General features: G+C 39.1%; 1 protein-coding gene across 1 annotated transcript; it reads left to right on the forward strand.

The window, feature by feature from the left end:
• Window positions 1–257: 257 nt before the first annotated feature.
• Window positions 258–20,712, forward strand: VSIG1 (V-set and immunoglobulin domain containing 1; the record flags this gene model as incomplete). The annotated part of the gene is made up of 8 exons (XM_079319187.1): window positions 258–356; window positions 3,663–3,823; window positions 9,603–9,710; window positions 15,593–15,791; window positions 17,326–17,481; window positions 18,123–18,242; window positions 18,981–19,107; window positions 20,529–20,712. Exons 1-8 carry the CDS (start codon window positions 320–322, stop codon window positions 20,710–20,712), a joined length of 1,092 nt encoding a protein of 363 aa, XP_079175313.1. The 5' UTR covers window positions 258–319.
• Window positions 20,713–25,187: the final 4,475 nt, after the last annotated feature.

Below are 25,187 nucleotides of genomic sequence, written 5' to 3' on the forward strand. Positions count from 1 at the left end.
GTACTAAGGTAGGCAAATACTGCAGGGCCCTGGCAAAAGTGGGAGAATTTGGGCTTCTCTGATTCAAAGGTTTATTATTAACAAAACCCTCGGTCGCTCAAACCCCACAAAATGGTTTCAAGTGAACAGTCACACCACTAGTCAGAGAAAGGCACACATGTGATAAGGAAGAATGAAACAGCTCACTGACGTGTTGATACACAGCTGATAAGGAAAACAAAAAACCAACTTCAAGAAATAAAACAGTTGAGTTTCAGCCAAAGCCAGAAGCAGCATCTGGTCTCTTTTCTCTCTCAGCATCCAGAAGGTGTGTGCAACCATGCTGAAGATATTTCCAATTTTAGCCATCTTTGCAGGTAAGAATAACAAACTGATTAAAATAGAGCTGGAACAAAGGAACCTATTGAAGTAAGAGAGCAGGTGAACCTGACTAGCAAACTAGGAGAACATCCTAGATGAATTATTTAATGGAATGAAAATAATGGCTATGCTGCCAGACCATTCTGTGGAAATCCACAAACTGACCCCTGCCTGGTAAGAGCTTTTTGCTCAAGAACAGAATTTTGTCTTTGGTAGATTAATGCTTTGCTCTGATGTCTGGAAGAGCTCTTGTATGGAGCATTCAAGTCTTTCAAGTGTTTCAAGGGCAGGTTTTTCCACATTTGGCTTTTGTCTCTCCTTGATAATACACCTGGAAAATGATGCCTCAGTCCCTCAATCACCAAAAAATTGGGGAGGGGGGATGCTTACCTTTAAGCATGCAAATAATCTTTGGATTTCCCTGAAATTTAATGAGGACATAATACTTTGTGTAATCCAGGAATTTTATGGTACAGTAAAAACTATATATTATTTCTATTTCAAGGGCATTTCATTGTGCTAAGCTTTACCTTTAATATATACAGAAGCAGTCATTTTAATTTTAAAGGAGATGAACAGCCCCTGTATCCACTACAGAAAATGAAAGTTAGTTTCTACATCTTCTTTTCCAGGTGGAATTATCTGGTTTGGGTGTCATAGAAATATTTTAAGTAGCTGCTCCTGGAGTTTCAATGTTCTAACTCTCACACACATATAAACCAAATAGATTTTTACCTTAGATATGAAAAGTAAGTCAGAATTGGTACCATATATACTTTTCAAAGCAATGTTCTGTAATTTGAAAGTTCTGGATTTAAGACTAGCAATGTGCCTGTATTAGTGGGCACTACTGACTGAGGGTTTCTGCTGTGGCTCAGAAAAGATTAGCACACTTGGATTTAATTCATCAACGTTAAAAACTGCAAAGGACTACAGTGAAAGGGGGGAATTCCTAATTAACTGCAATGATTTTCTCTGTGGGAAGAAAACAGTCACACTATAATACTGATGAGTAAAGGCATGGATCAGCCATTCTTAACAAGTTATGGTCCTGTTCACACTAGCTGTTTTCACTGAGTTAATTCTTATTTCTGTACTTTTTTTTAATTCAAACCAAAAGGCGTGTATGTATGAAATGGGATTAGGGGCTGGAAGCCACAAATGCAAAGTGGAATTCCCATTAACATTCATGGTGAAGGAACAGGCTCTGTGGGGCCCTTTCACTCTGCTGTCAGTCAAAAGATCCACGTTGCAATTAGTATTGCCTTTAAACAGCCTTTTTATTTGACTGAAGATTATTTCAATTAAATGTATTTCTTCAAAATATAGTTTTATGTAAACTAAAATACTTTGTGGAGTAATTCCTGCTAAAAATAATTTCTTCGGGAAAAGCTTGTAACAGGCTCTGTGGCACTCCTTACTCTAAAACCAGAGAATGATAAAGTAAATATGTGAAGTAGATGACTGGGAAATTGATGTTTTCAGTAGAATAACATTGTGTTGAAAGAAAGTACCTTTAATCCTGCAAAGAGCAGAAATTAAATACTTGTAAACCGTGGCAAGAAATTATCATCCTCTGGCCAACACAAAAGGTGAGAACAGTGAACTGAGATACCTAAAATAATGTGGCACAGCTTTTATATTACATCTCAGTAAGGATTAAGCTGCTGTGAACTCACAAGACAAGTAGGACTTGCAGCCAGTCCTGGGATCCCCTCTTTCCCCAAGGCAGAAATAAAGGCAGGTTTGACACATTTAGGTCAGTCTCCAGCCATTCCTGTGACACTATATTATATGTCTTCACATATAATATAAGTCTTGTTGTAGTTTGAAGCCATTAATTTTCATCCTAGCCACTATCAGCATGGAAAGAATATTATTCCTTTCTTCCTTGAAGTGAGCTTTTACTATTGAAGCCATCAAACAAAGTAAACAGTTCAGATAAGTTTGAATACTGTAATAACTCATGAATTTGCAGTATTTACATAGTTTAAATTGACAAAATAGATAGTGTCTTTTTATAAACAAAATTAATTGTTAATTTCAGCAAAATACCCTTTAGTATTAGGGCAGATTCAGCTTAAACTCTCAAAAGCAGCACCCCAAATAAGATGTACCAATCCTGCATTGAGAAAAATATTTTACTCAATCATTAATATATTGCATTAATATATGCAATAAACCCACATGAAAATTGTTATAACATGAAATTCTCATCTTGCCTGCTTTGCATAGAAAGCTACAAAATGTTTTATGTTTTACATCCCATTCAGAAGAAATGCATTCTCAGTTTGAATCTTTAGACATTAGCTTTCAAACTGGACTCAGGGACCTACCAAAACCCTGAAATTCAGACTTATTTTTCTGACAGCTCTATCTTTGCTGTCACATGTCATCATGGCTAGTATTTCACAGAGAATGGAAACAGATAAATACTGTAAAGTTGTGCTTGATTCTTTTAATTGATTGTGTAGTCTAGACTGATCAGAACACTGTGGGGAAGGGCTCACAAGTTGTGTTTGCTCCCTTTATGCTTTGAGCACAAAAGAAAAGGTTGATCAAGTTATCAAAAAACTCCTTACAACTTCCAAGTAGAAGTACATCCAAAGAGTTTAGTTTGATTTTTCCAATGTAATAGCACGGGGGGGGGGGGGGGGGGGGGAAACAGCTTCTGGAAGCAAAACCTTAGAAACTTAAACAAAAGCAAAGTAATCAGCAAAAGAAAATCAGAGAAAAGCTGCTGAGCTCCAGCCAGAGGGATGCAACCATGCCACTGAGTCCTGGTCAGAACATGAGGGACTATGAAGTGGGAACACTGTGGATGATGATGCTCCACAGTGAAGGAGATCAGCTATCTAACAAAATAACTGAAAAAAACACAAAACCAAACCCAAAAAAACAAACAAACAAAAAAAGCCCCAAAAGACAAAAAGGGAAAGAAAAAGGTAAGAGGGGGTAGACAGTTGTGAATGAGAGTGTAAGCACAGAAGAGCCCTGCGAGTGCAGAAGAAAGGCTCAGTTTAACCACAGACAGTGAGAAGATGAGTATCAGCCAATAAGTATGTGCTTAGGAACTCTGTTTTTTAAGAATATTTAAAAATATTATTTGTTGCAAGGGCACAAGTATTCTGGGGGATTTATTTGCTTTCTCTGAAATTTCCACGCAAAGCCCAAGGGAAACTGTACTGAAGAAGAGAACAGCCAGATACATCCTACAGGTTTCTCCAGTAAGACAGAGAGTAAGGCAAGGCCCCCAGGGCCAGCCCCAGCTGATCTCTCCTCACCACACTTGCTGCCCACAGGCCACACCAGCGGAGTCGTGGTGACCATCCCTGAGAAGACAGTGAATGTCACAACAGGTGGAAATGCAACCCTCCTCTGCACATACACCAGTTCTGGACCACTGGGAAATTTCTTTATTCAGTGGAGTTTTTACAGTGCCAAAGAGAGCCAGCTGCATACCGTAAGACATTTACTTATTGTTACTGTGAAATTATATTTGAGATATCCTTAAGTCCTCAAAGAGTCTTGTTATTTTTGACAGGGTTATCCTTATTACAGACCAGGTGATGTTTGGGTTCCTACCCTGGAGATTAAAGATTGGGGTGCAGTGAAATTTAGGGGCAGATGAATAAGTTATCTAGGCTCCTAGTTCCCACTGACATGCCTGAATGCCTTCACAAACTGATGAGGAAGTACAAAAGTGATTCAGATGCTCAACTCACAAGAAGCGTGAAGCAAAGACCAGGTGTCCAAAAATCACATGAGTGCTGCAGCTCCTGGACCAGCTCCCTTTTCTCTTGTCTGGCAGATATTTCCTGCCATTGTGAAAGCTGCTTTCCTGGTGAGACGCCCTTGCCTATGACAATGTGTTGTTTCCCATTTAAGGGTCAAAGGAGAGCTCCTTGACTCAGGCACTGAAACTGCCTTTTGGCAGCTCAGCAAGAGGTGTTGTGCATGACAGTGGACTGTGAGCACAAAGCAAGCAGCAAGAGTGTTGGCAGCACTCTGCAGAAAGTTATTATGGCAGGAAACTTGCCTTATTACGGCCAAACTTGCACTGGTATTTCCTGGCATCCCACGACTGTCACTGTGTCACTGATACAGGTTGGGGCAAATGGTCCCTGCCTTTCCTGAGATCCCAAGAGGCTGTAGAACCAAACAATATCTTACTTTGGGGGTGTAATGAGACTGTGTTGTAGGCTGGAGTGTCAGCACAGATGGGGCTGGGAAGGACACCAATACCAGGCAGGTACTTGGTCTAACCACTGCCTGAACCTCTCGTGTGGCTGTAAAGACCTTGCAGAGCAGCCTGGTCTGCCTGGAAGGAGGCAGGGATGGGATGTATATCTGCCTTTATGTAGTCACACTACTGCCCAAACTTCAAGAACTACCTGTTAATCTCATGTTTTGGTGGGGAAATAAACCTATTAATTTAATTTCCAGCATAACACAAAAGCTATGAGCTCCCATCAGCTCAGCCCTGACGGGCAGTGAGCAGTCAGCAACACATTCCTTTATATGGAGAAATCCTGATTAGAAGTGTTGCTGAATCCTTGAAGATGACTGGGATTCCTTTGCTATTGTGTCAGGCATGTTCCTGTGGAACAACCATTTACCTTTGTTTTTTATCCTGTTGCCAACATTTTTTTCTGAAAGTTCAGTGCTCCTGCCTAATATTACAGTTGAGAGTTGATGTAAAAATATTTGACTTAGAGGAGTGTTGCAGTCCACACTCAGGATATTTTTGTCCTGTTCACAAGTTTCTTAATAATATTATAGTAGGAGGTTTGCCATTGCTGATACAGTTGGACCTTCCATCTGGTTTACCAACTACAGTAAAAGTAGCCTGCAATTTCCAGAACGTGCAGGTTGTAATGTATTTGGCATTGAACAGTAATAGCCAAAAAGTAAAAAAAGGCAATTTAACCTAAGGCAAAACTGCTCACTCACCTGCAGTATATCACAGCCACAGATAAAGCCTGTATTAGTGCTAAGTACAAACTCTGGGCCCATCCCAAATTCTGACTATAGCCAAAAGCCTGACTGATGTAGGCATACCTTGCCTGATTGTGCAGTTGAATAGTTGTTATTCATTGCTTGCTTTCCTCAAGTTAAAACTACTTTATTAAATTAATAATTATTTCTGAAAGGGTGGTAGCTGCAGGTTTCCTAAGCTGCATATAGAACAATATATTATAATTCTGATTCAGTATGTTACATTTTAATTTTTAGTTGATTGTTCAAGTAGGAAGTATAGCACTGACACAGGATCAGGCTTGTCTTCTGCAGGTTTCGTTAGTCTTTCTTTTCTACTTGCATCAAATTTCCCATATTGCAACACACTAAATGCTATATATCTTTCTGGTCACAATCAAGAGAAATAAGCAGATAGCAGTTATAAGTACTTTAGAGGGAGAATCACACCCTTTTAAGATATTCAGGAGGGGAAAACCATTTGTAAACTAATGATGAGAAAAATGCCCCCTGAAACTTATAATCATAAAACACAGTGGGTGGTTCAGAACATGCTCAAAAAGAACCAACTGGTGCAAGACTATCAGATGTCAAGGAAACCTTATGGATCAATCCCTCCAGTGTTCCCTCCCAGCTTCTGGAGCTCTTATTACAGGCAATAGGGAAAGTTGTGCCTATAATGCCCATGAGAAACATTACTGGGAAAAATTGCAGGTGGATTCCCCCATCTGAAACTAATTTCATGGCAAATTCATTTTCAGACATTTGTAATGGCTGTGTTTGTGATGGACGATTTGCATTGTCATTACATAAAGTTGGTTCAGTTTGGGCAGACTGTGCATATCCCATTCTCCTTGAACACCAAGGCACAATCTCCCCTCACTGCAGCTCCAGTTCTCCTGGTCTGGCACGCTTGGTGAGGCTCAGAGGGTTCCCTTTGCTCACAGGAACCTGCTGTGTCCCTGCATGGCTCAGGACATTGCTCTTTTTAAGGGCATTACTCTTTTTAAAATGTTTTCAGCAACCCATTTAGTCTTGTATTACTTGGCCCTGTATCCTTTTAGCACTACCTGGCAATTCCTTAACATTTTGAACCTATTCACAATAAAATTAATGGTGCTAATGCAAACACTGGGAAGAAAGGCTTATGATTGCTTGTGGAAAATATGGTTTAAGAAATCACACAACACAGGTGAACATAAAGTTGGATTTTCACTCTCCTTCTGAATGAGGCTGGTATTTCTATTTCAGGCTGATGATTCTTCTGACTTTCAGAAAGGACTGGGAGCCTGAAAGCCTGCAAGTTTTTCTCCCACAAGTTTAAACAAAAAAATAATTTCTAAAAATCTGGTTTTGCCCTGGTGGTTTGGCACACAGCTGAATTAAGTTTCACAATTCAAAAATTTATTTAATATGTTAGTAAAACGACAAACCCAACTATATTGGAAAGACTGGCATCATATCTTACTCAATGCCAGAACAATCGCTTGAATTTTAACTGGAATAAAATTATTCCATTTTATGAGATATTTAGACTCTTCTAACAGATCCATAATAAAATATCAAACACTTCCTTCAAAACAGCATATATTTGCCCTGAAAAATTTGTTGAAAATTCTGGCTCTACTCAAAATTGCCATTTTTTTCAGCAACTAATTGGATAACATTTTCAAATTCCATTTTTCAATACTGGAAAATTCTGCCAAATACTTTGAAGACATGAGACTTACAATTTTTGTAAATTTACAGAAAATGCTTCTTCTCCCACCTACTAAATTTTAAAACATTCCTGATATCTTACTAAATGCTAGAGGTCTTGATGACCATGTTATTCACATGGGCACTGTCCTCAAAATAATTAGATTAAGTAGAATAGATATTCTCTATAGCAAATATGTGTTGGAAAAATATTGATTGTGATAAATACTGTTTATTTAAACAGTTGAGAATATGTTCCTTTCTCTCTACAGTGGCAACAAATAACAGAGCAAACTGTAAACATTATGTACATTTATAAACGTTAAGGCAAATTTATACCATTAAGAAGCTTTTGGTTTTAAGCATTAATGAATGGGAGGGTTAAATTACTAGATTTTAGGACATAACATAAAAAGCAAAGGCCAGAGGCCCTTTATTTTTTACACTGCCACTTACAGTACAGATTTTGCAGTGTTTTGAGATCCAATAAACTCAGGTACAGTCCTGGCTGGAGTGAAATCATTAAGGCCACAATCAGTATTAGTGGCAGTGTTAATTTAATATCCCTAAGTACTCAGCAACAGATTTTATCTTGCCAACAGAATTTACACAGGGGAGGCTTTTCACTGCTTTGCAGCCCTGCTACTGATGCAGATCTGCCTCCCAGTACAGCCTTTGTGAGGTTGGTTTTATCTTTTGCTGCTTGTTCTGGTGTTGTTATACCCTGTTTTGCCTTGCCCACCCTCCCCCTCAGGCTGCCACTGACCATGGCAGCTACACCATGGGCAAGGAGGAGATACCATAGCCAGGCTGCTCACAGGCAGTAAAATTAAAAAGGAGGAAGTAAACAGAGCCAGGTGTTCACAGCACTGTTTTGAAAACAGCACAGCTTTAGTGGGTGAATATCAACTCTTTAACTAACTGAGCCTAACTCTGCTCTTTTTCCAAGAAGTGTCTCTAGTAGAAATAATTTCCTTCATTTAAACTTAATAATGTAAGTATAAAATCATGAAAAATAGAATGCCATACATATTTTTCACTTTTTGTCATTTGCCCCTTAGCAACATGTCCTTTAATGCTGAATTTAAGTTTTAAATAATAACTCCCAGTCAAGGATCTTGAGAACTTTCCAACACTGAGTGATCTCTATTTTACATCTAGACAAACTAACACTCTTCTGCTCACCAGGATACATCCCAGCCTGGCCTGGTTCATAAGGTAAAGTTTCAGCTCCTGCTAAGACCTGTATCTGTGCTTCATTTCATGCTCTGAGTCACTCGGCTGGCCCCAGTGTAAAGCACCTAAGTAAATGTTTGAAAGCTGAAGCCTCTGTTGATTCTTCACAGGCGAGGCTGCAGCCTTGTAAAGCTAAATGCAACTCCTGACCCTAACTGGAGCCACACCTTGAGCCTCACACTAAAGTCAGTGAAATGATCAGGGACACCACATGGCTAACCAGGATGTGCCTCGGGCAAGATTCTTGATTGAAATTTTAAATTCAGTGTATGAGTAAAGGTCATGGATGCCTGTTACTTTTAGGCAAAGCAGAATTATTGGTAGACGTCTTATGAAAACCATCTCTTTAAAAAAGTGAACTTGTAGCATGTTGGTCAGCAAGAGGGGACAAGGAGGGAAAGCCTAAAGGAGGAAAGAGGCAAGAAGAGTGACCTGAGCACAGATGTGTCAGCTCCTTCCATCCTGACACCCCAAATTCAGATTATCAGTAATCTCAATACCAGCACAACTCTGCTGTACAAAGCAAGGCACAGCTGTGGGCACTGGGGTACACAGGGTGAGAGCCAGGGGCCAGCCAGCCCTGTATGTGGGGGATTTCCATAAAAGCTTGTGAAAGAACAAATTCCCCTCCATGTAGTCTGAGCAGTTCAGGGGACACCTTCACACACTTTCAGCTGCAAGACACCTGAGATCCTACATTGCAGAGGCTGTCAGTGCTGCAGCTTGGGAGCACAGCAGTCCATTCCAGCCCATGAGAAAGATGAGCCTGTGAGAAGCACCTCCTGAAGCAGTACAGGAAAACTTCCTGGAAAGGACCTCTCTCATCCATAAGTATCTCTTTTTGCCTAGAGGTGATTTTTTAAAACTGAGTTTTATCTAGCAGTTAGATGACTAAGCAGGCACTGTAAGGAGCAGCTTCATGGAAAGCAGAGGCAACACCTCCAATGCACAGGAATGGAGATGCTGTTGTCATGTCACTGCAGTTGGAGTGACTCTGGGTGCCAGTGGAACTATGTTGGATTGCCTGTGGTTATCACAAAAGGAAGTGCAGACAAGTAGAAAATAATCAGGTTGTAACTGGGGTGTTTGGAGCAAACATTAGAATTTTATCTTAGTTTGCCTAATTTTAGGTAGAATTTAGGAATAAGCTTCTATTGCATCTTGCAGTTGACAAGGCCTGAGATACTTTCTGCACAAAACACTGAACTTGAGGCACCTGCCCTTGTGATCAGCTCAGATGGTAGCTGTGTGGAGAAGCGGCTCTTTGATTTTGGGGGAACATTGCAAGTCTCATTTAACTCTCAGATCAGCACATTTTTACTCAAATGCAGCATTCCCCGTGTCACGGTATTCTGAGTATGGATGAAAAGTCAGTCAGTCTTTGTCAAAAGACGGTGTATGTGACAGATGCACGGGGAAGATGTAGCTGGAGATACAAGGTAAGAAAACAATCCCCATAATCTTAAGGGGGAAAACAGAGCTAAACAGCTTCTGCTAGATTTGTGCTACTGTGAAACCTGTATTCAAATTCTGTATTGAAATCTCAAAACCAGCGCATGACTGAAATAAGTTGAATCTAATGCATGATTCAGAATTTTTAATTCACCCTATTTTTATTGTATTTTTCTCTGTCAAAATTATTTTGGATGTAGCTGTTGTGTTGGGCTTTTTCCCCCCTACCTATTCTAGGTGGCTGAACTGTCACCTTCAGGAATATTCTACCCAAAGGTTATCTGAAGGGTGTGTGCACCCACCAGGAACCTCTGGGCTGAATGTGAGCAAGACTGGTTAGCCCAAACTTGGGGCTACCTATTTATATAGAAAAAAAAATCACCCCAGATCTCCTTTCTAGAATATAAAAACATTTTGAGCTTTCTCTCAGCTGTCAGCTCAGCATTCCAGACATAATCTATTCCAAATTCTCTGACTGCAGCAGGATTCCTATCTCACCATGAAGTACAGGGTACTGCCCAATGTAAACTGAGGTTAGTAATAACTGCTGAAGATCAGTTACACCAAATGCACTAAGAAAACACTTTTTTTTTTTTTTTTTTTGATGCACTGTGTAGGAATTATTCACTAATAGTTCCGCCACAAGAATGATATTATGAGAACATGAAAGAGCTGTTCCTTCAATATATTTGCATCAGTTAAATTTGCTGAATGATTAATCCTCTAAAGGTTTCTGACTCTCTCCCTTTCTTCTTCCTCAATGCACTATTGTGACAAGACATTTCTTGTCATTGTTAATATCCTCAATTCCCCATGCAAAAACCCAGTAAGGAATATCCCTATAATATCCCTATGCCCTTCAGGCAGATCAGAGTTTTGACAAAAATGTGTGGAAAGAAACTATGGATGAAATAAGGGATTTGGGCCCAAACTCAGTCATGTGACACGTGTCAAAGAAATCAACATATGTGTAAGTATTTGCATTCTTAGCTAGCTGAGTTCAGAATTTGAGCTTTGGGCCTTCATTAACACTCTGAGTGTGCAGCATTTGTTCTCTATTTTGATGGTAAGATGCTTAAGGAAGTGATGAACATTTTCTCCCCTTGTTATTTCATCAATTCTGACTGTCCTCACAATTCAAAAAGAGATCATGATCTCAAACCAGTAAAGATATAAATGTACTCCATTTTGTAATACCTTGAGAGAATGTCAAACAGAAAATGACAACCCAACCCAATGACAGGGCCCTCTGGATGCTGTAGCTTTCCAGCTCTCCAGGTAGACTGAGTCACACCCTGAAGCCATCTAACACGTCATCTAACAGAATGCTAGAACTTTACATGTGCTGGTGGGGGAAAGGGAGAAGAGGCTGGGGGAGGAAAGACAGGTACTGGAAAAGAGGTCATGTCCTGAAACTGCCCCTCAGTCAGGAAGTCAGGATTCTGTAGAGATTAAGCAGGACAGTTTGTAAGTACACCTCATCTTATAACTCTGATATTCCTAAGTGCTAGGCACGTACAGCCTTGTGATGCAGTAACTCCAGGAGATGGGGATGGGAGGAGTATTGACCTGAAATTACCAATGAGTCCATCCAAAGCCATCTGAAAGACACATTTTTACACAACTTCTAGTATATATTTGTCCTGTCAAAAGAGGAAGAGAAGCATGTTTCTTCTAATTTCCTGCCTGCTTCTTTACCCACCCCCTTCACAGCCTAAGGAAGATCTTTCTACAGAAGCTGTACAACAAAAATCTGTAGGTGGGCTCCTCACACTCTGCAGAACATCTGGCAGCCTTTGAAAGTCCTCAACTCAGCATCAGCTCTGCTGACTGCTTCCTCTGCAGGCAAATACTTTCTACACCATCACTTTAGAAGGAGCTGCCTTGAAGGGTAACCTCAGCACTGCCTCAGAAGGCCTGGGAGGATGGCTGGCTGCCTAGAGACAGCAGCTCTGGGCAGCTTTGCTCTTTAGCAGAAACCAGTGTCTCTGATTATGAAGTTATTAGGGACAACAGTTTTAGGAGTGATAATGTGCGCTCCTTCTTCTGTGTTTTATTGATCACCCAGGCAGCTGCTTCCATTAAATGTGAAAAGGCACTATTATATAATAACTTGCCTGAACAAACTAGCTGGTAAGAAGTACCAACAGCCCTTAATGCACCCTCAATATTGTTTCTGTTCTGGTAAATCACTGACTTCATTAGAGCTGCTCATGATTTGCTTGAGGACGTGAAAAGCTTATTGTTTGAAGGACAGCACAGTAGATTTCTTTAGTATTTTTTTTTTTTCAATCAAGATGGTGTACTTAAAATATATTTATCACACCAGATTAAACAGCTTTCCAGAAAAAGTCTACCATTGATTAAATATACAGTTTTCCCATACACACATTTTAGGTAATATGGAAAGAAAAGTCCATGATGTGTGTCTGTAGGAGGAAACATTAGCTGGCAGTTGCCCAAAACCAAAAAGTTTTCCATATCTTCAGCAGAAAATAAGGGTTTTTTTTTACTTTTGAGTCGAAACAGAAACACTCTTGCAAAGGTTTTCATTTCAGTTTTCTAAAAGCCACAAAACAGCTTTTCAATGACAGCATAAAACCACTTTGTACCAGGGTGTAAAATACCCATCTTGAGTGTATGGTTTAAAATGGACTATGAATTCACAGCCAATTAACTGACACATATTTCTTTTAAATGAAAGTTCCTGTGTACACAATCCAATCACACCTCTGGGACAAGATGTACACTCAGCAATTAATCAGAACTTATTCAGCCTTTTTGGTGTTAACCACCTTCCTTCAGGCAATGAACCCAGAGCCAGGGACATAAGCATAGAACAGGAGAGAATAGAGAACAGGCAGGAGCCTGCAGAGGAATTGAACATATTGCCTGAGAATGTATCACTGCCTTTATGTTCATGGCTGACAAAAATGACTCAGTAAGACTCTGTTTGAATGCATGAAGAGAATAAATAGTCTTAGCTCTGCTGACACCTGTTTCAGATTTACCAGTGTACACAAAACATTTTCTCTGCATTCATTGACTCAGAAAGAGAAAACATATGGGATTAGTTTTTCAGTGCATTTTTTGAGGACTTAAGCATGTAACTCACCCTGACTCCAGGCCAAATATACCGAGGAGCTCTTGCTCCTCTACAGTGTTTACTGGCATGCCCTGACTGCATTTATGGCTTGCAGAGCCAGTCTTACTCCCAGGAAGATGTACTGTATCTAAATGAGCATTCAGTGGATCCCTTCTGCTTCTCCTTACTCTCACATACTCCCAGATTACTCTGAGGTACATTGAGTAGAATTTAGCTCCTTTTTCCAACAATCAAGCCTTTAATAGGGTATGATGGGCCTGCCACTCCTCATGCTGCAGCAAGACACACATTACTTCATTTAAATCATCGTGGAGCTTAATTTCACATTAGTGTAAAGAGCTGAAGGAGCCCCTTTCACTGCCCTACTCCAACAGTGCAGTTGATAGAGAGGAGATGGAAATCCAGCCCTATTGAGAGCCATTCAGGGATATCAGCCTCAGAAGTGGCTGAACTCAGAAGTCACAGTTCTTGTAATTGCAGACTCTTGCAAGAAACAGTGATAAATAATACTCTGCTATTGCTCACACTCAGATAAATGTAGAATGAGACTAATGTGACCAGTGTGTTTTTGTAATTCCCAACTTTTTGATGAGTGATTTATTTAAACCAAACTCCCCAGGGAATAGTGTGTCCATCGAAACTCTGGTTTGGCAATAGAGTTCCATTTCTAGATATTTGCAAAGCATAAAATCAGTTTTAAAAAATGATAATATTGCATGCACACAATGGAAACTGGAAAGAATATTCAGCTTCTGCAGACTTTCCAACCAGGTCTGTCATCAAGCTAACCCTGGACCTGTATGCTTCCCTACTGTACAATCAGTGTTCCACACCTTGGGAATGCTTTGGTATTCAGAGCCCTGCATCAATTGTACCTGGTGTTTGTAATCCTGGGGCAGGGAAAGATAAAGTCTGGCTGAGGAGTATGCAAAATTGCTCTTGAGATAGGGCCAAGCTGCAGTCTTGGAGCTGCTGGTGCAGCACAAGCTCGATTCTGACCTTCATTTCAAAGCCATATCTTTGCATAAACCAGCTATGCTCTGACAGTTTTGGAGTGTACCTTGCCTTAAGCTAACAAAGGATTTTAGATAGCATTTCTTAAAGACTTCAGTCAACACCATATCAGGGAGGATAAATAGAATTAAGAATTAATATTCTTTATTCAAAATGCAATCAGTTGATCTGCAAAGTAAAGCAAATTATACCTCTCACCTGGGGATCTACAGTATTCCTAAAAGCCAGGGAACTTTGACCAAAAGGAAATTTTGATACTAGTCAAGTGAAAATGGCCTGTGAAAAGGAGCCTATGAAACTTTTTCCTACAAGCATTTTCCCAATATTTCCATTAAAAAAACCATGGTGTTACTTCAACTTCAGTAAATACATTTACACTGATGATTCTGGAATGCTGGCAGTAGGAACAATGTCAGATCTATTTAGGTCACAATCAATAATTTTGTATGGACACCTCTTACCAGTTTACAGAAATGACTGAGTGTGCTAGAACTGTTCACTTTGCATAGTGTGTGCATGTAGACACTGGGGGAACATATTGCCTATCCCAGATACTGTCACTTTGATACAACACTATCATTATCACTTCAGAAAAACAATTAAAGAATCATAGTTCTCCATATCTTTGTTCTTTGAGAGCAGAATTAGACTGCACAGAGGGCAGGTACTCCTTAAAAACTATTATATTTACCCCAGAGGAGATGAGATAACACAGTTCCTAAACAGACACAGGGCCCAAGGCTCAGACTGCCATCCAGGCCCCACACTGAACACAATTCTACCTCTACAAGTTCAGGCTTATGAGGCCAATTCTACTCCACAATGCTGCTAAGAGCAATTGATGCTACTGAAGTCAGTGAAATCAGTCAATGTTTAATCAGCAGTTTTAATTTGGGAGGAAATGTTGCGCTCCTTAGAAACATTTATCCTTACTATGTCTAACATTTGGCAAAACATTTTTTTACTAATTAGTCAAAATAGAACTTCTTGATCCCAACTAGGACCCCTGAACCCCCCCCCCCACCCAAGCCCTGAGGCCAGCAGGTATTCTTTACTTCCTCCCTGGTATAAATTCCAAAAACCAGGATAGTCCATGACACTGCCTCCAACACTGATGACACAAACTAGAACAGCATGGCTGCTCTAATTGCATGTGTGATGACTCTGCTCTGTTCTTGTACTGTATCCTTATGGCTTTCAAATTTACTGCACACAAATCAGGTGCCTTGTTTGCTTAGACCTTTGTCTTGTGAATTCATTTCAGCCCTCTGTTTGCCAGATTCTGTATTTCGAAAACTCTGCAGCCACCAACTTTTCCAATGACAGGTCCATCCTTGTAATAATCTTCTAGTGAACTACTTATTCATGCTGTCACCAATTATCAGTGCTTCACTTAATACCATTATTCACTGTATGACTTAGCATTTTTTCCACAAAATTTTCAAATGACGGTCAACAGTCTCACCTTTGTTTTTGCAATTGCATCAGTCTGTGCTTGGAGTATCCACAAAGATTTAGCTACTATCAATTACTCAATTAAAAATGCCATTTCTGAAAAGCTTGTCTTTTAAGAACCTTTAGAAGTATGTATTCAAATGTACTATTCAAATTTCTGCTTCCTTGGGGGAAGAGGCAAGAAAAAGGGGAACATTGCTTGGCTTTAATCAGAAATCAAATATATTCTGAGTACTAAACAAAGCAGCAAGGAGATCATTTGTTATTAAACTAACAATTGTTTCTTTACCACAGATCTATTATTATTCAGAAGGCCATTCTTACTTCTATGGAGCATTTAAGAACAGGATAACACCTTCAACAAGTCCAGGGAATGCATCAATAACAATCTCCAACATGCAGCCCTCAGACACGGGTTCCTACACCTGTGAAGTTTTCAGCCCTCAGGGTGATTCTGGACAGAGTCAAAAATCTGTGATTGTCAATGTGCTGGGTATGTGCCTTCCCCCTCTATTGCTGTATTGTCTTTTTCTTCCTGTATTATGAAACACTGAATTCACAGCTCAAAATATGTAGGGCCAGAGGGAATAACAGGCTGTGGTAAACAATGGTGCAGAGGGAAGCTCCCTGAGTCACTGCTGCAGTGCTTCCCAGGGCTCCAGAGGCAGCAGAGCCTGGGTGCCCTCTAGCTTCCAGTCACAGCTGACCTGGTTCCACTCCACAGCTGCCTTTGCCTCAGCTGCAGACAAATCTCATTCTCCCACCACTGGCCTTCAGAATTACTTTGTGCTTTCAAAGAGTTCCCTTATGTAAGCAGTTAAGAGGGTGGCTAGAATTACCCAACCTCACTCCATTTTTCATACTGGAAAACAAAATCATACTAGTTTTGGTTAAAATAAAACACCATTTTAGCTGGGAGTGACAACTTCTCACTGAAACCATTACATGCATCCCCAGCACAGTCCAAAACTTCACTAATTTTACCTAATGTTGATCATGGTGCCTTGCATAAATCTAGGGACAGGCAGCAGCACAGCCCAAGAGTTCTGACTCACATTAATCCCCAAAACCTCTAGAAATTTAGTACGTGTTGGATGAAAGTAGTACAAAGTCTGTTTTGCATGGAAGAAAGCAGCAGTTCAACCATGAACAGGCAGAGAAGAAAGAATGAAAAGCAGTGGGATATTTTATTTCCTAATAAGATAGAAGATTGTATTAACCCTGGCTAATAATTCTTTTATCTTGAGAATTCATACCTGATCAGAGTGACAGAGTGACAGATCACAGACATATGGGAACGTGATTCCATGTTCCTATCTTGCAGGGATAAGAAAAAGATATATGTAAACTCATTTCCTGTAAAACCAAAGTACTACTGATAATTCTCATGTAAAATTCCCAAAATAAATAGTAAATCTTGGAGCAGTTGAGTAAAAGATTGCACTTTTCATATGAAAACCAAGAAACAGGTTATGTTCCTTGCTGGTAGTTTCCCTTTTGTGTGCTCTAAAGAAGCACAAAAGCATATCTGGAGGTAGGAAACGAAAAGCAATGGGTATAAGAGAAGACAGAATCTTCCCTTCTATGAGGACATTATACAAAAACAGATACATTTTTAACAGAACTATAGCAGACTTATTTCCTTCACATTTGTTAATATACTAAAAGAATCGGGCCTTGATCCTCTTAGTGGAAAAACTCCTGGCATCTAAAGAAAATTATGTTGCTATGTGGCAGAATGGTGTATGGTGAATAGTGAGTGGCCCATTACAATGAAAATAATTGATAGTTGGTCTCAACACCTCCCTAATAACAGTTAATATGCAAATTGAAGATAATAAAACTATCCTAGGCCATGTACACATATTTAATATTACTCAATTTTTTAATGGGAGGGGCTTTGGTCATTTTCATAAGTGATACTCTGCTCTTGGACAGAAACCTGTAGATGCTCAAAGAAGCGAACTTGAGGTGAATTTTTGCAGCCCTGAGTATACACTTGCAAAGTTTCCATTCTTATTTTTCAGTCAAACCATCAAAACCTTTCTGCAAAATAGAAGGAACACCTGAAAAAGGCCATCTAATCTACCTCCTATGCAACAGTGAAGAGGGATTGCCTCGTCCCACCTACCGCTGGTACAAAGTCGATGAGAACACCCTCAGGCCCGTCACAGAACAATTTAGTATGTAACTGCAGGACTAACATATCATGTTCAGGATCTGAAATTCCAATATTTCAAATGCTGTGTATCCCATAGGCTAAATAAAATTTATTCTCCTCTTCCAATAGTCAATGTCACAGAATCATATTTTTACATATTCAAATTGACCGACAGCTGTCAAAACCACAGGATGCTTTTTCTATTTAATAATTAAAAAAAAAAAAAATTGAAGTTCTGTCCATGCCTTTAAATTGTTAAAATATAGAAATATTTATGTCTTTACATCTCTCTTCCCTTGAAATTTTGAGTGAATTTAAGTTGAATCAATTTGTCATTCAAGTACTAGCCCATCCTTCCCTCCCAATAATTTTCTGGACCTATCACATTTGCATTTGTGGATTTACACAGATAACCACACTATCAATGTGAGACTGGTTGGCAGAGTAGGGGCTTCTAACAAACCCCCAAAGTATCCACCAAAGCAATTTTCAAGGAAGGTGAATGTTTTATATTTAAAGAATATTAAAAATACACACGAGTAAAACAATAATTGGTGAACCCTTTTTCTAATACCTGAAGAGCTGTGTGTTACCCACTACAGAGAACTGTTTGCCTCTGCAGAATATAAACAGTAACATTTACCTGCTCCCTGCTTGTCACAGATCCAAACTCTGGCATCCTTTACATTGGCAACCTCACCTCCTTTGAAACTGGCTACTATCGGTGCATAGCCAGCAACCTCCTGGGGAACAGCACCTGTGAGCTTGACCTAACAGCAAAACGTAAGTGGAAGGCATGAAAGTAATCACATCTTTGATGGAGGTCATACACAGCTGGCAGGAACACATTTAACAACTTTGAAGCTTAGATTTTTTATTTTTTTTCAAGTAAGAACAGAACAGATTTGGAGAGCTTTGAAGTTTTCATCCAGGCCTGCCCAGACTTAACAAAGACCTAGAAAACTGATTTAACATCACCACCTTAACTTCCTGCAAGGAGCAGAAGCTGAACCTTGTTTTGACTGCAGAGCTTTTACTGAGAACAGACAGACAAGGAATCTTGAACAATTTCTTCCAGACAATAATCCCACTGAGGTTTCCCCACCCCAGAAATTACAACCAGCAGTGAAATGTTGTAGTACAAGGACTGGGCACTGTAGATGTAACCACTAGCTAAAAGACACAAATAAAGGCAACCTGAATTTCAGCATGTGTTTGCAACGATTGAAAAGCAAAAGCTTTTACCTGTTGTCAGTATTACAGCCCAATGATCCCTTAGCCAGGCATAAACAGAGAATTTACTGGGATAGAGAGCTACTTAATGAGAAAGGAGGGAGAGAAGACTACCCAAGCACAGAACTCTCACTTTCCTAGAGAATCTTTGGTCACCCTCCTGGAAAGAGTTGTTTGCACCCAATTCCTTTTTCCTGCTAAAGGCTCCTGCATTAAATTTCCATGGGATTTTGCTATACTACTACTACTACTTTTTAAAAACTCAAGTAATTTTTGTTTTCTTTGCAGATTCAGATGGTGGTATTGTTGCTGGAGCACTGATTGGAGCAATTCTGGCAGCTGCTGTAATCTGCATTATCATCTGGGTCTTAACCAAGAAGGCAAAAAATAGGAAGTCACCAAATAATGAGATGCAGTAAGAATTTCTGTTTGCTTAATTTTAAGGCAATTATTTCTGTAAAGCACTGCTGCTAATCCAGAAGTAAAGTAAAATGTATAATACAAGTTTAGAGAAAACTTCCGGAGTGAGCATCTGCTTTTGGGGGACTTTTTACCTGTTGCTCTTTTAACAGAAGGTGCCATTGCCCTCTTCCCTATTTTAACAGGCAGCTACCACTTAGCAGTATCTAAAACAGTGAAATAAACAACACAAACTAAAGTGAAAAGTTATAAAAACAGCTCTTTAGATTTAAAGTTAATGGGGTCTTTTAAAAGCCAGTGGAAGATGTAAAAAAAAAAAAAGAAAGAGCAGCTAGGGGTCACCTCAGGAAATTTACTGGGATTTAAACACAGAGGGCTCAGGTGAGTGCTATCAGAAATTACAGGACATACACTTGAGATACTTCTAGGCATCTCAGATTGCAGGAAACACAATGTTTAAACAACAGAATGGAGCAAATAATTTCCATTTTAATCCTGACCTGAAGATGTTTTTTTTCTCTGTGCTTTGGTTGCTCATTTTTCCCATAATTGCCCAATCTTCAGAATAGGGATAATCTCACACACTATATATTGACTGTATTCAGGCCATTGATGTTAAATGCTAAATAACTATATGAAGCCAAGGCCAGAAAAAAATATTTCCCTGAAGCACAAGTTTAAGACTTCCTAATATGGAATTCTGCTAACCCAGGCCAGTGATGAGTCACTCAAGCACCTGATTTCTGCTTTCAATTGATGTAGCATTAACATCTAGTTTTGTACTTGGATCCTAATAAATCTTACTGCATTGAATTAATCCACTACCATCTGATATTTCTTACCATGAAAGTGCTTTATGTGAAAGTGCTTCAATATTGAGAGTTGGTTTATTATCGTTTTGATAAGATAAATTGAATTAATACCTGTTACTAAAAGTATTTTTCTGATTTTCATATTTTCTAAAATACTATATATATATTATATTACTATTCCAGATTTCAGTTTTATTAATAATTCTTTTATGACTGAACTCTATTTTTCATGCACTTCAATGGGACACCAGATCTGCATGGAATTTCCCAGAAAGCTCACACCAAGCAGTGAGTTTGGTATCACTCACACACTGCCAGCGCTCACTTTCCCTTTCCACATTCCTGGCATAATATTTAAACATACTAAAATCCATTTTATTCTAATAGGATCACTTAAACCAGCAATGCAGATGTCTTTCTAGCTAATATGCTGTCACTCTCTCAGCACAAAGGTGTTGTAACCTTTTCACACAATCTCAAAACAGTCATAATAGCACTGGGGTTACTGTTCAGATAGCAAATACAAAAATTCTTTATTTTTAAAGACTCTAATATACACAGGATTTCAGTGTGAGATCACAATCCTAATCATGTCTTTCTGCAGAGAAATGGTTCAGAAACAATCCAATGCAGACTATGTTCAGGTACCCAATGAAGAAAACATTCCTACAACAACAGTTACATCAAGCAATGCAACAAATGAGTATCCAAGCATTGATGAAACAGCAGCTCCAGCAACACCTGGAAATGATGAGAAGCAAGAAGCAGAAAAAGAAGAAAGAGCCTAGTAATAGAGTTTTCTTTGTCACCTTTGGACCCCTTTATACAAAAATTGTTGTTATTGAATTAACATAGAAGTATGACTAAAACTTGTATTCAAGGTATTTGTATTGTGAGCCACTGGGTGGATCAAAAGGGGTCTTTTAAACAAGCATTTTGTGAATAGCAAAGATTCGGCCTTTAAAGTGAACCAAATTTATTTTATTATCTAGTTATACTGTACAAAAATTTAAGTATAAAAAGAGTAACATCTGCATTTATCCAACCTGTTTTGCAAAACTAATTAGAAAATGGGCTGAAGCATTTGTCAAAGTAAGAGTTTTCCAGTCAACTACCAATATGCTGTGTGTCCACACAGTTCAAAACCACAGCAGCCATCTCCAGAAGCAGTGTTGTTGGCTCAACCTGCATTGTGTGCACCAAGAACATTAATCATGGCCAGTACATTGCAGTGTTTCAAGAAACTAATTTTGCACATCAAAAGTAAAAAGAACTCACATTAATGTCATCAAAATGCTGAAAGAGATGTTAAAACTTGAGTAAAAATCTTGTGTGTCTGAATTCCACTTAAGCTTAAAAAAAAAAAAACACAACATGGAAATTTTGACCCCATTGCCTCCTGACATGGAAAACATTCTGTTAACAGTGACCTTCTTGGCTTAAAGTTCCCAAGGGCACCAGCACTCCAGAGTTGTCTGTTTTAGCAATTCTGGTTTTCAGTTTAATGGAACTGGCATTTGGGTACCCAATTCAGATACAAATTCCTGTTCCACACAACAGAAGCTGAAGATCTAAATCTTTTGCAAGGTTTGTTCCAATAGGCATGCACAGCACTACATACCCCATGACACACAGATACAGCTGAGTTCAAAACTTAGCACTGATGCTGCCTTCTATATAGCACATGAGTTTTGATTGCTTTCTCTGTCTGAAATTATTTAAATCTCTTTCCAGGCTAGTCCTATCCACTAAGCAACAAACTCGCACTACTTTTCTTCTGATCTCTTATACCAATGTTACAATCTATCTTCTATAAGTTAAAGCATCAAGAGGGAAGGTAAGTGGTGCAAAGCACGCTGACAGCCAGCAACCCAATAATGAGTGTCCTCTTGGAAGAAGAGAAGGGAATTGAACCATACACACCTGGGTCACAAGGCAACCCTTCTCCCTGGGCCTCATTTCTAAGGTTACACAAACTCAGTTTTCCAAAAAGGTGAAGATAATACTTTCAGAAAAGCTCATGGACCATGGGGCTTAGACAAATACAGACCCATAGCCTCTCTGACACAGGCAGACACTGGTTTCAGTATCATGCACTGCAGGAAAATATATCTGGCTCAGAGATCTGGAGTTTTTTGTCACTTAAATTTTCATAGGATCTAATATTCCTAAATGCTTTGATGACTGTTCCTAGACTATAAACATTAGTTACATGCAACATCTATCTTTAAGATTTTTGGGCTAAAATTTTCAGGTGCAGTTCCTACAACTCTACAAGTCTAAATACATTTATTAAAATACAGAAGTTAAAAAAAAAAAAAAAAAAAAAAAAAAGGTAAAAGGAAAAAGGATAAATATGTGGCAGTATTTATGGATGTAAGGCATGAGATCCTAGTTAAGATTTATTTTGGATCTTCAGGTGTAACTGTATTCATTGCCCTTTCCTCAGTTTTCTGACTTACAAATATTTTTCTTTGATAGACGTGTTCTATCAAAGTGTTTCACTTCATTCCAGAATAAAAGAGCATTAATGCTATTCTTCTAGCACTATTTTAGTCAAAATCTATTTGTGCCAGACTGTAAGGGTTACACCCTTGCTAATACCAATACTGCTATATTGTAGCAGTGGATCCTCAGACTCCTCTCTCCCCAAAATATCCAGGGTAAATTTCAAATAGGATCTATACAGAAGTCTCCTTCATCAGGCAGCTCTTACTGACTCTTGTGACAACTGTGCCAGGCCAAATTCCTAACTTGCATCCTGCCATCCAGGTTAAGCAGTTTACTGAAAATATCTGATATTGACAGATTTGTGTAAACCTGCAGGATAATGACATTAAATACACTCAGAAACAGCAAGGGAACCGTCACCTGCTGTTCTTTGGGTGCTATTTCTAACTGAAGGTGTTTCCTGATTATATAATTCAAATCAATTATTGGTCCAAAGGCTTGACTGACAGCAGCAATAATTTATCTGACATTCCTAAGCATTCTTTTACTCTTGTCCATCATAGGAAAACATGAATGTCTTCATATCATCACTATAGCTGTATTAGCTCTTCTAAAGCCATTTCCTGCCTGTGTACATGTTCTTGTCATATTGCTCTTACTGCTACACCTTTCCAACTTCCACACCTCTGCAACAGCACTATTGTGATTGAAGAGGGGACTCTATTATGTAGCCATATTTCTTTTCATCATCTCACTTCCACACATTTACATGCTGCTATTCCTTACATAACTTGCTACAGTAACATAGGAGCTTATGCTGGTGAAGTTGTCAGTAACTTCTATGGATAGCACAGTCTTCCTAGAACACCACAGGTTTTATAATTCAAAATGTCGAAATTGTTTGAGTTATGTTGAAATTTTTATATAAAATAAAGGAACAGCTGACTACATTCTTGAGTAATGATTCCTCTCATACTTTTAACCACCAGTGAATTAACAGAGGTTAGTAAAAAGACAAAATAAGAAGCAAAAGAGGCTGCTGGGAATAAGGAGGTACAGAAAATAACATGTATTTGGAGTATCTTACCATAGCATGGTGTTTTCTATAAGACTTCTGGCAGATGTCTCTTCTCATTAGAGTTCATCTAAAGTATTTTTAAAAGGATGGGGCAGCAGTCCTAACTTCCCACTGATACTCTTGGCAATGCACAAGTCAAATTAGGTATTGATCCATGGTGTGTAGCTCTAAAACCCTGAAGAGCTGTGCAGGATGCAGAAACATTTTTCAGAATATACTTCAGATGTTCCAACAGTCATTGCAGCATGGACCATTTATCCTGCCATAGGGAGGAGGGATCATTAATAGGGACACCAGATACCAAGCCTACATTCAAGCCACCATCTCCTAAGGAAGCAGATTCACAAAGCTACAGAGCAGGGTTTTTTGCTATACAAAGTTCAAGAATGAACACAGAACTCTTAGTTTCAGCTGCTCTTCAATCAAAATTTCAGCAGTGGCTGTGCAATATATAAGAAACATTTACATGTACAGGCAAGTTATCCTTCTTACTCTTAATGAGTTCCCTCAGTGAAATTTAACCTGCATTTTGTGTTCTAAGATATCTTTAAAGTCCTAGGTGAAGGTATTTGTTTGGTTGTAAGTTTCTGCCTTGCTTATCAAAATAAACTGCATTATCTTAATCCCTACAAGTCAAACTACCAGCTTGCATTTCACCCATTCCTTGAGGCTGAATGTTGCATTTCCATACTGTATAATGGATGTTTGATCTCACTGTTCACATCCCAAACATACAAGCAATTTAGAAAATAGTGGTTTTCTTACATGTAAGTAAATAAAATTTTATTATACCAAAGACTGTTTAGGAAAGTTCTTTATTTCACAGAATTTCTATTGTTATAATTCAGCAAAGACTTCATTTTCTTCAATTAACTTAATAGAACTTAACCTTAGTTAAGCTTAACTTATTAAGTATAATATAACTGAGCATCACGATATTAAAGCTTAACAGAAATAAACTTAACATCTTTTAAAAGTTATAGATATAACTTATTCTAATGCTATTAATATAAAAGGCACTGAAAATTTGAACCATCCATGTTTAGATGAAACTTAGATGAAACTACCGAAGAGTTTAGAACAAGAGGTATAACAATTGTAATTTTATGTAATGTAGATTTGGGTATAAAGAAGAGCTTAAAATTAATTCCTGTAAATATTGTTGGGTATATACATTTCTACTTATTGTAGTAAAAGGCAATACCGTTACAACTGTACCACAGTGCATACAGATACTTTTCAATTCCTCGAGCCCGCCAGAGCGTACCTGGGGCTGCTACACCCCCAAGCGCGAGTGGTGGAAAAAGAGGAGGAGAAAAGGCATTAAAAAACAAATTCTAAAACTGTACACATAGTAGGGGGGGGAAAACACCGGCAAACGAATGCAGAAAAGGCTATAAAGGCACAAAGCACCCGTGGGTCTCACCTCCCGCCCTGGCAGGTATGCTGGGTCTGTTGAAAATCCCGCGCACCGAGATTAGGAGAGAATGCGACTAGAGACTTTTAGCTCCGGAAAGGAGCTGTATTGCAGGAAATGCTATCTGGTTCCTACCAGCTCCAGAGCCCACAGGCTCTGTGGGGAGCTGGGGCGGCAGGCAGCCGGGGGTTTGGGGGTTCTGGAGGACAAGCCCTGCCCAGACAGCCGTCACACTGTCACTACGGTCAGCCCGCGCTGTCCGGGGGAGAACTAAATCGCGCCCGCGTTATTTTTGCAGGTGCACACAACTGACTTCT

This window comes from Erithacus rubecula (assembly GCF_903797595.1).
Source record: "Erithacus rubecula genome assembly, chromosome: 15".
NCBI lineage: Eukaryota > Metazoa > Chordata > Aves > Passeriformes > Muscicapidae > Erithacus > Erithacus rubecula.